Source organism: Bos taurus, chromosome 29 (assembly GCF_002263795.3).
Source record: "Bos taurus isolate L1 Dominette 01449 registration number 42190680 breed Hereford chromosome 29, ARS-UCD2.0, whole genome shotgun sequence".
Taxonomy (NCBI): domain Eukaryota; kingdom Metazoa; phylum Chordata; class Mammalia; order Artiodactyla; family Bovidae; genus Bos; species Bos taurus.
This window is the reverse complement of record NC_037356.1, coordinates 34,575,346-34,590,400: the sequence shown is the minus strand read 5'-3', so window position 1 is coordinate 34,590,400 and position 15,055 is coordinate 34,575,346. Positions and strand designations below refer to the sequence as shown.

The following is a 15,055-nucleotide window of genomic DNA, read 5'->3' as shown; positions in this document are numbered from 1 at the left end:
CCTGCCATATCTCCTCCATGGCACCGCAGACCCCTATCAGATCGTCCAGACAGCCCACCTGTGTTCTTCCCCTGCTCCATCCAGATTTCCAAATTGCATTCCATCTCCCCTTTTACCCAGCACATAAAATAAAGCCCAGCTTTATCCTCCAGGGCTTGGAGGCGGCAGGCTGCCCTTGATCCCAGAACTGGCAGACCGGAATGGGCAGAGCTGTGATTAGACTGATTGATGTGTCTGACGCCTCCCACCCAGGGACAGTCATCAGGGCCGCTCACGTTTGTCAGCCTTTTGGCTTTTTGGCAGGTGTCTGTCTGCATGAACAGAAGGACCATGATTAGGAAGGGGCGGCCCCACCTCCCCTTGCCTCCCAGATCCGAGGCTGTCCCCGCCCTCCACCCACAGCCTTCCTCTTCCCTGTAAACAGTCTCCCTCCTCCTTTGACCCCTTTGCTCCTCCAAATCAGATGCATGAAATGGTTTTGCAACTGACTTTATCACTGCTATCTAATTCCCTGGCCTCATCCCCTGAAGACATCTAAGATGAGAAGAGAGAGAAAAAGCAAACTTTAAGAGTGAAATACCGGCATTTGTGACAAGCAATGCAGTGAAGCATGCACCATAAATCTGCTCCTTTTCACAGACCCGTGTTTGGCAATTAAGACCTCTGCCCGCATGCCCGGCAGTCTGTCAGCATCCCCTGCTCCCCGCGTGTCCTGTGGGACGGCCCTACAGTTGCCAGCTTTCTGGAGTCCAGGGGACTCTCTAAAGACATGTCTGGAAAAGTCACAGTATGGATTCAAGTAGGTTTAGAAAGACTAGATCAAACAAAGATGAATTGGGTCCGTGTGGGGATGTTCTTTAACACAGGAGGGCTCAGAGCCCTTGCATGCTAAATCTATAAGAGGGAGAAACAGTTTGGAACATTTCCAAATTTAATCAAACAGCAACCAGGTTTTTAGCCTCATTTAAGAGAGTGTTTCTGAGAAGCCCGTCACAGCATGACCACCTGGGTGACACCTAGTTCCTTGAGGCTATAAAATCCCATTAACGTGCCACGCCTACATTTCCACCCCCTAGGCTCACACTGCAGCTGGTCCACACAGCCTAGCCCCCAAACTCTTTATCAATGCCCACTATCAATAAGGCCTCTTGACAGATACAAACGTGTTAGCGAGTTTTCTATGCCCTTTCCTATGATCAGACCCGTCAAGCCGACTTGGGCAGGTTAGAAAGCAGCCTTTGCTTTCTGTGAATACACAAACTTTGTGATGAAACTCCTTCTTCTGTAGCATCCGAGAGCCAGCTAAATCAACATCATTTTGCCACCAACCTGCTCGGAAGCAGCACACATGACCTGATGTTGAAAAGTGAGGGATGCTGGTGCTGGTTAGATTCCTTCAGGATCAATACCTTTGAGGGACTACAGTCAAATGGGGAAGGGGTGGTCCTTCCAACAGGAACCCTACCAGTAGGATTCTGAGAACCTGGTCCCTAAGGCTCCGGAGGTGTCAGGGGACCAGGAGAATTCAGCCCCTGGGATCCTGAATCACAGAGATTCCTGGGGGACCTTGCTTCTGCCGTGGTGCTGGGAGGCCAGAAATCCCTAAACTTGGTCTCCCCAAGTGAACCAATGGAGCTGTGGATGAGACACAGATCTCATCTGGAAAGAGGCTTCGATCCTCTGCTACCAATTCAGCACCCCAGCTCAGCACACGCCCAGAGTCTGTGCTCCTGTGGGGGCTGTGAATGCATGGCCAGCCCCTCGCCTTTCAACCTCGGCATCACGTGTGCACGCACCCAGCCCTTCAGCGTTCCTCATCTGCATCTTGCCCCACCACCTCTGGTTTTTGTGTGTTCCTTTATTTTTCCATCCCTCCAGAAATGTTTGTGAAAGCCGGTATACAAACTATATATGATGGATATATAGCTACTGTATATAATATGTGTGTTTGTTTTCATTTTTCTCTCCTGTGTGTCCCTCACCCGATATAGAGCTAAGTGAGCCTACAAGCTCATCTTTGTTGCAAGGTCAGTATCCCCCCACCCCCTGCTTTATGGGTTCTCCCCTCCCCGCTTTCTCCCAGAGCCTCCTCCCCCTGCCCTGCTGTGTGTTCCCCGAGGCTCCTGTCTGTCCAGCAGCTAGTGGATGGCGGCAGGCACTAAGTGGGTTACTGGGAGCCGATGAAACTCCAAGGACCCCCTTACTCTCTGCTCACATTGCCCTCCTCCCCTGAAGGGCTGGGAAGGGAGAAGAAAAGAAACAACCCTATCTTCTCAAAGCCTGGAGGTCTGCATGGAGACAAAAGGCTCAGAGAGTGAGGCTTGGGGCAACAGGCAGAGAAGTCCACCCACTGAGTGCTTCTCATAGGAGCCCCCAGTGAAAACCCCACCCCCCATCAGCCACAGAAGTAAACCTCCAGTGCAGGGAGTTTCAGAGGGTCCCTAAGCTGCCACAGAGCATTCATGGGGAGTGTCTTCAGGGAGGAAGGTGGGCAGGTGCCCCTGCAAGGTCCTTGGAGTGGACGCCACTGAGCTCCTGTCCAGAGCCCGACATCCAGGGGTGCCGTGCACTTGGGCAGGTCAGGAAGTATCGTTCAGACTCAGTTTCCTCTTCTGAGCCATAGAACTGACCCGCCTTACAATCTGAGCGTTGTTCTAGCCTTCGCCTGAGAACACATAGTAAAAAGGCTTTGAAAACCACCAGGTGCGTCTTGAACGATTGGAGCCCAGTCTCTGGTTACAGGAGCCCCCCATATCATGATCCAGGGGTTCATGAACTCATTTCTCAAGCCCTCTCCCTAGCTTCTTTCCACCTCTTCCATGCCAACCCTCCCCACACTGTGATACCTGCATCTCTCGCCTCGTTTTACTCAGCCCCTCAAATTTTCTCAAGGTCCCTAGCCTAGCTAAAGTGATTCATTTAGACCATGACGAAATGTTCAGAAGTGGGCCCAGGCTGAGTGGTGGAGTCGGACACATGGTGTGTGTGCCGCAAACTTCCTGCTGAGGACAGTGCCGACCCTCGGAGAGCCCCCCGGGAAAGCGGCTGTGACCACAGTGAAGAGAGGGTCTTTCCCCACTTCTTGCCATCCTTCTCATCCCACCTAGCACCCCCTTCATCCTGTTCATCCACTCACATCTGGCCATGCAAGTAATCATCAGAGGATGGCATTAGACTTGGGGAGGGGGAGACGGAAGGAAATGAATTATATGGAAAATTATTTGACAGAAGAGGAGAAAGCTTTTATGGTGAGAAGATTCAGGGATGCAGTATTCACCTTAGTGATATAGAGCGCCATGGTGATGAACCACAAACAGGAAAATGAAACAGAAATAGAAAGAAAGGGAAGTCAATGGAAGGCTCCAGGTTCAATTAGTGATTCGACGTATGCTTATTGAACCCCTGACCAAGGCATATCCACAGATCTCGAAGAACGTTGGAAAAGTAGCAAAGGACATAAATGGTGAAAGGGATGTGTGAGAGGCTGGAGGTAGGCAGAGGAAACTTGCAAGGGACTTTAAGTGACTTACAGTGACTCAGCTCATTGTAATCATTGATATCTGTATTCTCAGCTGGAAAGGGAACTTTTGAAACAGGGATTGGTTCCTAAGGAGTTAGAACTCCACTGAAGGTGCACCCCATGGATGGAGGAAGCACATCCCACATCGAAGCCAACAGTAACAAAACTGACCAGAAGCAAACAAATCCCTGCCTGGTTCTGAGCAGGGCACTAGGAGCAGAGGCTCCACCTGCCGACTCGGAGCTGAGCATCCTCACCGCGCTCTGTGCTCTGTGATCCACTGTGAATGTGGGGCAGGGTCTCCATGCCAGCTCTCTTCTCTACATTGCTCCCACCCCATCACCCTTCTCATTGGGTACAGGGCAATGGGTCAAGGCCAGTGCTGTAGATGGTAGAATCCTGGAATATTCCAAGACTTGGATTAGTGTGGTTTTCAGTATAGCTGTCGGACTCTTGTACACTAAGGACTATATTAGAGAAAAAAGACCATGCTCTCGGGACATTTATCTTATGCATCCCTCTCTCTGTGTGTATGTGTGTGTTGCTTTTTCCTCCTCCATGGCTAGCCTACCCTAGAACAGAGAGCTACCTCGCTTCTCTGGAATATGCCCAGGTTATGCTCCCCTCATCTAGATGGATTTCCACCTATGAGGAACACTTAGCTTTAAGAGACATTCCAACCTATTTTGTTATTCAGTATCCGAATGGTCCAGAAGGATCCAGAAGAGAATTTAGTTCCTTCTCAGCATTGTCTGCCACCCTGATGTATTTCTCTGCTCCCCCTCTCGCACACACAATGGATTGCGTGTCCCCCTCTTGTGTTAATATGTAGTGCTGCAGGACTCCTGCCAGCATAACTAAGGACTGGCGGATCCACCACCATCCCTCACGCCCTCCCTCATAGGCAAGCGTGCCGGGGACGCACTCAGCGGCTCGGTGGCTGTTCATTTCCCATCCCTGGCCCATTGTCTTTTATCTCCTGGGCTAGGAGTCAGATTCGATGGTATCAGTAGTCTGGGGAAGGTCGGCTGATTCATGCCGGCGAACCTCGCAGTGACCATCAAATCATCTTAATAGAGAATAGGGGAGTAAGTCAACTCTGTGCATCAGAAGAAACAGTTGCAGTGGGAGAGAGGATCTGTTCTTCCCTGCTGAGGATGAGAGAGAGCTCATTAAACCCAGCCTCTCAGCAGTTAGCATTTCTATGGTACATGTGTCTAAATACAGAAGGTGCCAAACTAAAATCCCCTCGCCCTATTTCTGGAATGTTTGTGTATCTTATGTATCCATTCTGGCATGAATCCAGCCCTCTTCTGCTCACTAGGACAGCAGCCCTGTGCTCACCTAGGAACTTGGATTCAGCTGGGTTTGGTGGCAGAGAGATCGTGTTATAGATTGACCATTGACTTCTCTGAGTCACCACTTTAATCTTTGATTACTGATCTGCCCACAGCCTTTTCCAGAGTGGCTTCTTGGGGCAGCTAATGTCCATTTGGATCAAGAGTTGTATCATGTCTCAGGTGCCTTTAAAGAGTAGACTGAGAGTTTGAATACATGGGGACCTACTCAGGTGTTTTTGGTCAAATGTTCTGGTTGAGTTTAATGGAGTCATCTCTAGGTTATCTTTCCTTCTAAATGCAAGGATCTTTGCACAGAGAATCCTATCACTTCGATGCAAAAGGCTTTAATGTCATTTGCTTTTTCTCAGCTTTATTTTCCCTTATTTCAGGTATAATGGATGAGTAAAATCGTACGATATTTAAAGTGTGCATCATGGTGATTAGATACCTGTACACAAGATGGAGGGCTTCCCAGGTGATGCTAGTGGTAAAGAACCCACCAGCCAATACATGGGATACAAGAGATGCAGGTTCAATCCCCGGGTTGGGAAGATCCCCTGGAGAAGGAAATGACACCCCACTCCAGTATTCTTGCCTGGGAAATCCCATGGACCAGCCTGGTGGGATACAGTCTATGGGGTCGCAAAGAGTCGGACACAACTGAAGTGACTTAGCATGCACACACGCACATACTCTGTGGACGATTTCCCAGCCTCTGTATCCAGGTGAACATATGCAGAGGCCCCCAGCTAACGAGGAAAGATGAGAGGTCAGCCTGCTTCTGGCCAGTCAGCAGGACAGGCTCTATGCATTGTCCTGAGAGCCTAACTGGTGAATGGAGGTCTTTCCTGGTCCAGCCAGCAGAGGGGAACTGATGCCCAGCATTTCCCCAGGCAGGTCCCAGCATCTGGGATGCAGATCTTACTGTCTTAGATCACCCCAGAGAGAGGAAGCCCTCGGGGCCAGCTGGTTACAGTCTGACTCATCAAGAGAGGTCAGCTATCAAAGGCCTGGCCTCCTCCAGTACACAGAACCTCGCTCACTAATATCTCAAAGATGCATAGATGAATGCCGGTTAACTTTACAGATCAAACAGAGCATGGGCACCTGCATTCATATTACTGCAGGAGGGCCTAAGCTTTAGTTTTATAATAAAGCCTACAGACTTCAGGGCTTCCCTGGTGACTCAGATGATAAAGAATCCACCTGGAATGCAGGAGACCCAGGTTCAACCCCTGGGTTGGGAAGATCCTGGAGGAGGGCACGGTAACCCACTCCAATATTCTTGCCTGGAAAATCCCATGGTCAGAGGATCCTGCAGGCTGCAGTCCATGGGATTGCAAAGAGTCGAACACAGCTGAGATATAAACACTTCCACTTCTGCTTCTGCAGACTTCAACTAATTAGAAGGTAGTCTGGTGACCAAAGAAAAAAGGTTGTTCTACAGAGAAGTGTTTATTGGCTTAGGGGCTCAGGCTCCAGGGTACTAGCTTCCCCAGCCAAGACACGGCAGGGATGCTGGATCTCTGAATCAGAGATCCAATGTGAGCATTCTGCCCCAACCCCCACTCAACCTATGCCACCTGACTTCCCAGCACAGCAGAGGGGCACGTGTCCAAGGGCTGGGCTGTGGCCAGGACAGTACAGGGTCTGGGCCAGTTCAGCCTCCTCCCCTTAACCATCAGAGGGTAAAGTGAACGTCTCTGGCTGCTTTCTGCCTTAACGGTGGCTTGTTTTCCATTTCTTTTAGAAGTGAAAACCACAACTCTGCCCCCTGGGAAAGGTTGGTATGTTTACTTTCCAGGCAGCTGCTGCCTTGGGCTTGGGGGCGCAAGACTCATCGCCTTCTTGCAAGATGCGTTCTCTTCTGCGCTAACCCCAGGAGGCAGCCCGGTGGGGACCGCCTGACCTCGGGCCGGCCCTGTGTCAATTCAGATTAACCATCCCCGAGGCCATCGATTCTCCCTGGGTGCCTCCCCTGCAAAGTCTAACTTGTCTTTGCTGGCAGCACGAATGGGGACCTGTCAGTGCCCAGAATAGCTCCACGTCTGGGCCCTTCTGTAGCAGGCCCGCCTCTTTCTTTGCACACGATGCTCTCATGCAATGATCTTCTTGGACCTTGGCCTTGCATGCTGGCCTCTGCTTACCCCATTCTCTCTTTTTCTAACTTGGAGCTGGAAGGGAAGTGGCAGGAGGAAGGGGTCAGGGGAAGGAAGGGGGCGGTTCTTGGGCGAGTCACTTGGCTACGAATAAAAACTCATCCGGGGGCTTTCATTCCATCCAGATGTTTCCGATGGGTAAATCGACAGTCGTCACAGGTCTCCGGGACCCTGACAGTCCTGGTAATTAGTCTCTTCAGGCCTCCAGAGCTCGCTAATGAGACTGAGGAAATAAGGCCTTCCCCGCTGAGTGGAGGTGCTGCTAGATGGGGCACACGGACCTCCTCTGTGCGGCCGCATCACCGAGCAGATGGGCTGAGCTCTTACTCTGGCCAGCACGGGTTCTGAGAGGGCCTCGTGCCCAGAGCCCGGGATCCACAACCTGCCTGGACAGCAGGTCCTCCTCTCATGGGGATCTTCCTGTGCCGATCAGTGTGGGCAGGCCTGGGGTCCCCACCTTGCCCGGTACCCGGGCTGGGCGGGCCCTGCAGCCTCACTCTCTGCTGTCTTCTCCTCTGGAGATGTGAGTGGCCCACAAAGCCACAGCTCCAAGTCCATGAAAAGAAAATTGTATTTGGAGACAGAAATCAAGGGACCTTGGGGACATCACTTATGAGTGAGTTTCCACACATTAGAGCAGGAGATAACAGCCTTTATCTCCTACATGAGGGGCTTCAAGGGGCCAGAACCCATTTCCAGGTGCAAACACTCCACCTGGAATCCTAACCAATGTGGCCTTACCTCTGGGTATATCTTCCCTCAACCACTCGGATTTTCAGTGACTTGTATTGGGAATTGTTAGAAAAGTGGGGGAGAGGTGTTTGAAAGAAGGCAAAGTAGGAGAAGAGTGTTTTGCTTTGTTTTTAGTTTGGTTTGTACTTTTCTTTTTCAAGTAGAATTGTAAGAAAAAGCAAAACACACACAAAGTAGGTATAGACACGTCAGCAGGGTCACTGTTCTGGCCCCTTCCTTCCTTCAACTAATGTTTGTTAAGTACTTGCTGAGGGCCCAGCTGGGCACAGACCCTGCCCTTATGAAGCTCACAGCATGGAGGAGGAGACACATGCGAGACTCATGAAGGGAACTGTAGGACGGGTGTGTATTTTAATAGTGGGATGTGTATGGTGTGGTAGAAAGGAACAAAGCAAGTCAAGGAAGGCTGCCTGGAAGAGGTGGCTGAGGCCAGATCAGAACCTGGAACAAGGAGTAGAAATTAATCTAGTGAAGAGTATTTCAGGCACAAGGGGTGATGGTGGGAAGGAAAGAGAATAGGCTGGAAAGTGCACACTCATGTATACACATATGTGTGTTGCTGATGTTGTGTGGAGTGGGAGCAGAGAGAGCCCAAGGCACACGTGTCCAAGAGTGAGGCTAAGGAGTCAGAGCAAGCCTCTGAGTGTCCTACGGAGCAGCTGAGAGGTTTCCCAAAGGCCAAGGGAATCGAATCCATTAGTGGTTTGGTCAGCTTGGAATCACAGAAACATCAGCCTGGGGTTGGCATAAGGAGTCAACACAGAAAGTCCAGGGTGGGTGGTAGACAGCTGGTGCGTGGACTCTGAGAGGATGCGAGGAGACCCCGCCTCAGGTTTCTCCAGGAACCACCACTGTTTCCTTCTCCAGGGCAGCTGTGTCCAGAGAGATGCTGGGTGGGGAGTAGGAAGGGATGGGGAGGTGAGGTCCTGCTGGGCCAGGGGGGCAGGCGGTGTCCAAGGGGGCACCAGCCCCACGGACACACCTGGGAGAGGAGGGAAGCTACAGAACATCATACTCTGAGCTCCCTCCCCGCTGCCTCACTCCCAGCAGGCATTTCATCTCTTCTCTGGGAGGCATTCTCTGATATGGGGGATCAGGGCCCTCCCCACAGGCTCCCTGTGTGCATCCCAGTAGGCAGCAGAGCATCCAGGAGCCCCAGGGGACTAGGAAGAATCGGAACACAACATGCACCCCAGATACCCGCCACACCGCAGCCATTGCCAAGTGCCCGGCGTGTTTGCCAGCTCCCAGCTGCCTCCCGCAGGGCGCTGCAGACTCCCTGGCCAGCAGACAAGGCTTCTGACTTTTCTTGCCTGGCCAGATCCCTGCTGGGCTGTCTGCCTGGCGTGTGCATCCTCCATCCACCTCCCTGGAGAAGTGCGGTCCCCGCAGCCCAGAGGGGTGGAGGGCGGCAGGGGCAAAAAGCGTCTCCATGCGGGAACTGGCATCGTCCCCCTTTTCCTACCAGGAGCCGGAACAGGAGGGCCACGCTGGGATGAGTGGGGAGTGAGTTTCAAAGCTGTGTGAGCCAGTGTTCAGGAGAGAAAAGAGGTGAGAGAGGAAGGGAACCCTTCGTGAATTGCCTGTGTGTCCAGACACGTGAGCAAAGTGAGCAAAACACACTTGGAATCATGGGCAGTGTGCCTGGGGGAGGGCCATGCAGCCACCAACCCTCCCATCACACTTGGAACCTGGCTCCCAGGGACCCAGAACAAACTCCCCGTCTCAGAGTTGGCCTCGGGCAAAGGTAGGGCTCTCCTGCCAAGAATCTTGGGGTGTCCCAGAGTGGAAGGGTGTCCTCTCTGGGGGCAACTTCTCTCCTGAGATTCTGAAGAATGCTGTATAGAGTCAGCAGTGACTGGACATAAAAGCTGGGGTCTCTGGTGATGATCTGTATAGAAACAGGAGATAGATTTTAGAAGATGCAACCAATTTGTGATCAATGGTCAAGGATAAGCAAATCTGAAATTGAATTACAAGTCATCCGGAGCTTTGGAGGTTTGCAGGGGTGCCCCTTTGTCACAGGTATGCGGTGGACTGGGAGAGGGAGTTAAGTTTTATGTCACCCAGACACTTACCTCCCTGGTGGGGAGCAGAGGAGTCATCTCTTGTCCTTCTCCTCGGGAGAACTCGCTCTGCCAAGGAGTTCTGGCCTCAGGAGCCCTGCGGTTGGGGAGGAAGAAAATTTCCTGTATCCTTCTAGGTTCTTCTGGCTGGCTTAATAATTAAGTTGACATGAAACAGAGTAACAGGAGAAAATAAAATACAAATTTAATAATGCATATATACATGAACAGAGAAGGAAATGGCAACCCACTCCAGTACTCTTGCCTGGAGAGTCCCATGGACTGAGGAGTCTGGTGGGCTGCTGTCTATGGAGTTGCACAGAGTTGGACATGACTGAAGCAACTTAGCAGCAGCAGCATATACATGAAAGGGGTTCCCCTGGTAGCTCAGTGGTAAAGAATCCACCTGCAATGCAGGAGACACAGGAGATTCAGGTTTGATCCTTGGATCAAGAAGATCCCTTGGAGGAGGGCATGGCAACACACTCCAGTATTCTTGCCTGGAGAATCCCCTTGGACAGAGGCACCTGGTGGGCTACCATCCATGGGGTTGTGAAGAGGCAGACACGACTGAGCAATTGAACTCACACGAACATGGAAGAGACAAGGAAACCTGATGCACTCACCAAAGTGTCCCAAACCTTAAACTTAAATACCGTCTTCAGCTAAAGAAAGAAGAGGATGCTGGGAACAGGGAGTTAGAACTTCAAAGGGAGAGGAGGCAATTCACATGGAGATGGAAATGCCGCTGTGGGGTGGCAGTTATTGGTGGGCAGGCAGAGATGGACACAGAGGGGAAGGCTAACAGACAGATTCTGCAGGTTCCTCCCTGTCGCCACAGCCAGTTCACACTGTGGTTACCTGTGGTGACAGCTCTCTCCCTGGAACGGGTCCTCCTTCTACATTCTTTACCCAGTCAGGTGTTGTTTTTGTTCAGTCGCTCAGTCTTGTCCAACTTTTTGCGACCTTATGGACTGCAGCACACCAGGCTTCTCTGTCCGTCACCATCTCCTGGAGTTTGCTCAAACTCAAGTCCATTGAGTCAATGATGCCATTCAACCATCTCATCCTCTGTCGTGCCCTTCTCCTCCTGCCTTCAATCTTTCCAAGCATCAGGGTCTCTTCCAATGAGTCAGCTCTTCACATCCGGTGGCCAAAGTATTGGAGCTTCAGCTTTAGCCTCAGTCTTTCCAATGAATATTCAGGGTTGATTTCCTTTAGGATGGACTGGTTGGATCTCCTTGTAGTCCAAGGGACACTCAAGAGTCTTCTTCAACATGACAATTTGAAAGCATCAATTCTTTGGTGCTCAGCCTTCTTTATGGTCCAATTCTCACATCCATATACGACTAATGGAAAAACCATAGCTTATACCATGCAGACCTTCGTCGGCAAAATGATGTCTCTGCTTTCTAATACCCTGTCTAGGTTCATAGCTTTTCTTCCAAGGAAGATCAAAGCTTCTTCCTCAGTCTTGAGCCTTGACTGTTCTCAGCTTAAAATAATCTGTGTGCCAAGAGATACTTTGGGGTGGTGAGTCACCACCCTTCACTGAGAAGCAGCAGCAGAGACACAGAGGCTGGATGACCTGGTGCATTTCAGACTCATAACTGTTCAAGGGTAGGCTTAGGTTAGAAAAAGAGCTTTGTTCCAAAGGCCTAGGAAAGAAATCATATGGGCATTGCTTCCAGGCTAGGAGTTCTAAGACTTGAGAACATAGTTCCATATGGCATTAGGGAGCCTGGCTTGATGGTAAACTGTATTAGCCAGAATTGTCTCCATGTCCAGCGTCTGAGTCAGGCAAGCAGGTCTAGCTTTGTCCCTTCAACCTGGTGAGGATGTGGACTTAGAGGGGGCACCGGCTTCAAATGCCTCTACTAAATCCAGTGATAGCATCACCGACTCAATGGACACGAATTTGAGCAAACTCCAGGGAGACAGTGAAGGACAGAGGACACTGATGCGCTGCAGTCCATGGGGTGGCAAAGAGCTGGACACAACTGAGCAGCTGAACAACGGCAACACAGTCCAGTGCAACAGAGGCTGCCAGAGCAAGTGCTGTCTGAGAAGACGCCTTGCTTCATTAGGCGCCTAATTCATTTGGGCATCCAGACGTGTGTGTACTGTTCATGAATCCTAACTACATTTGTCATTGGAGTTCATGGTCATGGGGCTCAGGGAGCCGGAAAGCTTAAATGATAGGGAAGCTGCTGGAGAGTGTTATGACCTCATAGTTACCTTGCCTCCCAAATCTGGCTCCATCTCCAAGAGTCTCTGTGTGCAGGCCAGGCTGCTGTGTGGCTCTTAGAGAAAAGCGCCAACCATCTCCCCTCAACAGACACATGCCATGGCACGCTCTGCATCCCTCTGTCCCTGGAAATCTTCCTGTGTGCACAGCCAGAGGCCACCTGTCTCTTGGCTTGATCCCACCTCATGGCAGCTGGTTTTGACCTTCTCAGCCTGTGGAACTTGAGGGAGGTCTGATCTTAGCTGGTCTAGATGGGGGAGAGGCCAAGAGCAGTCCTGAAATACAGTGATTAACAGAAGCAATGCCAAGGCTGCGGCAGCATCTTCAAGGGTATGGTCAGTGTGTCCACCAAGTCCTTTCCTGCAGGACAGGTGGAGCAGCTGAAGGGCCACGTGGATGTTTGAGGCGGGCAGTACTCAGAGGGGTTGGACCATGATGTAGACGATATAGGGATTTCGCCTTACCGAAGCTCTGGGTAGGGTGTTCATGAATCCACCACCTTCTTCTTGAACCTGCCCCCTGAGCCAGGGCCTCAGCGTGTTCTGATGGCAGGGGAGTAGCGGCCACCTGCACACTGAAACCCACACCTCTCAGCCCCTCCCTGCACGGGCGGACTCCCCATCACCTAGCTGTGTCCTCGGGATCAGGCTGTGGAGGGTTCATTCCCCATGCAGTCCCAATGTGTGGACCTGGGGCGCTGGAGGCTCCTGGCTGGAAAGGCGCCTCCATGAGGCAGGGTGCCTGGCTCATGGCAGGTGTGTTCTGTCTGCAGGCCCTGGTGCCGTCAGCGAAGTGAGCAATGGGACGTCGTCGAGGAGGGCGGGCTGCCTCTGGCTGCTACCTCTCCTGGTCTTGCACCTGCTCCTCAAATTTTGATGTGAGAGCCGCATCCCCAACGGGGAGGAGCCGCCGCACCGCCAACACGTCAGCGATGGCAACCGACAGCAACAAGGCGAGCACCCCTGTTCTAAAGCAGACACGATCCCACCAAATTCAGACAACAGAGCCGAAGGGGACACAAATTCGAGGGAGGGGAACAAAGAATGCTCTGGGAAAACGAATTGAATGAGGACACTGGAAATCACCGTGCAGATACCTAGGTACAGCCGAGTTTTCTTTCTTTTTCCAAATGGGAAGAACACCCGTGGCTCTGGACCCACCCGTAAACTGCATGGCGTGACCTCTGTTACCAGGCGGGCAGGGGCTCAGCCGCTCTGCCCACCACAGTGCCCCCCCACCAAGGAAAATTCTGGAGTTCGGCCACCCCAAATTCAACCATTCCATAGAGAAGAACTCAGAGGGAGGCGAGCGGGCCCGTTCCTGGACTGTGTCCCTATGTTGCGTGTGTGATGAAATGCAGCATCAAAAAGATAAATAAAAAGGAAAAAAACAAGACAGCCTGACAGCTACAACAATCCCACAATCAACAGTCACAAAAGATATTCTTAAACGTTCTTTTTTTTTTTTTTCCATTTTACTACATGGACATCATGGATAATAAGGGATTCTGATTCATTGTTAATTTTATTAATTATATTTTCTGATATGAGTCTAAAACTTAGTGCAAAAACAAGATAAAACTAAAAAAAAAAAAGTACACAGATGAAAGGGGTGAAGGGAAGTGTGTTTGTTAAAGGTTAGACGTGAATAGTGTACTTCTTACCTAGGTTTACAACTGGTGGACCACACACCAGGTACTGACCACCTGGTGAGGATTTGGCAAATCCACCAAAAAAAAACCACATACAATTTAACCAACATCTCCACCAGCGCTACAGATTTCTTCTTATTCTGTGCATTTAATGCAGACAATACTATGCTTCTACATGCTGTTTAGAAACAGAAGGGTGACCTGCACTGTATCTTGAGTTTGCTGACAATGCTTCTTTTGATGACATATATTATATAGTATATATATATACATATATTTTTTTTGTTAGAGTTCTAGCCATTTTCTTTCTCAGCAGGGTCCTTTCTCAAACATTACTGCATGCTGTATATGGCGTTAGCTGTGTGTTGCTCTTCTAAAAGATGATAGAGTTTACTGGTAATTGTGTAATCAGCTCCTGCCTTTTTATTTTCTTGGGTTATTCACATGTCAGAGACATTTCTAAAACGCGAAAAGAGAAACCAAACACTAACACCAGGCACAGCATCTTTTCCAGGGGCGGCTCTCGGACACGAGGGCTAACGCGGGAGGCCCGGCTTCTCCAGCAAGAGCCCCGGGTGTGGACAGACAGCAAGCAGCCGAACCAACTCCGCAGTCAGTAACCACTCGCTTTAGCCCGTCATGGGAATCTAGGATGCCTTTGTGACCGCTGGAGAATCGAATCCTCTTGGTTTATTTTATTTAATTTCCCACCTTTGTGTGCGTGTGTATGAAAGAGAAGAAAAGGCAGTTTTTAGGTAAACTTTTCTTCGTCCCCCGAAGTCTGGGAACCGGAGGGGCCTCGGGGAGGGGTCCTGATGTGGTAAGGGAAGGTGGGATTGGGGGCTGGGAGGGAAGGGTTGTCTCTGACTTGACATTAAAAAGTGTTCCATGTCCCTCTTCACCTGGTGTGGTACCTCATTGTCAAGCAGGGGGTGTGGGGGAGCAGAGCCTGCCTGGCTCAGGCATGAAGGAGGGGTCGGGCTCCTGACTCAGGCTCTCTGGCCCCCTTGGGGGTGGACTGGGGCTCCCTGTGGTGTGGGCTCTGACCACAGGCAGGGGTTTGGGAAAACACTCCTCCATTACAAGCAGGGGAGGTGAGGCTCTGGCGACTGCACCTCCAGTGTCTTCAGGAGGACCTGCTGTGTCCACAGCTCCCCTGGTAACCCAGATGGCAAGTCCAGGGACAGCTTTCACATATGATTACTTCCGGGTGCAAAGTGCAGCCATCGCCTCCCCCCCCCCAAACATCTGAAATATTGTGCGTGAGTATTGACAAATTGGCCAGTGTGTCGGGGACTTGCCATCCAAGCCTGCCTCC

General features: G+C 51.0%; 1 protein-coding gene across 7 annotated transcripts in view; it reads left to right on the top strand.

Annotated features, from left to right (window-relative positions):
• NTM (neurotrimin) overlaps positions 1 to 14,638 on the top strand; it is a 964,639-nt gene extending 950,001 nt beyond the window's left edge. For 3 of the 7 annotated variants that reach the window (XM_005226852.5, XM_059882969.1, XM_005226856.5), the window contains exons 8-10: positions 1,992 to 2,027; positions 6,611 to 6,643; positions 12,859 to 14,638. In XM_005226852.5, coding sequence (XP_005226909.1) covers positions 1,992 to 2,027; positions 6,611 to 6,643; positions 12,859 to 12,962 — 173 coding nt within the window. In that variant the 3' untranslated portion in view covers positions 12,963 to 14,638. The remainder of the gene's footprint in view (positions 1 to 1,991; positions 2,028 to 6,610; positions 6,644 to 12,858) is intronic. The other 4 variants (XM_024987209.2, XM_059882970.1, XM_024987210.2 and 1 more) reach the window with 4 other exon arrangements.
• The last annotated feature ends 417 nt before the right edge of the window (positions 14,639 to 15,055 follow it).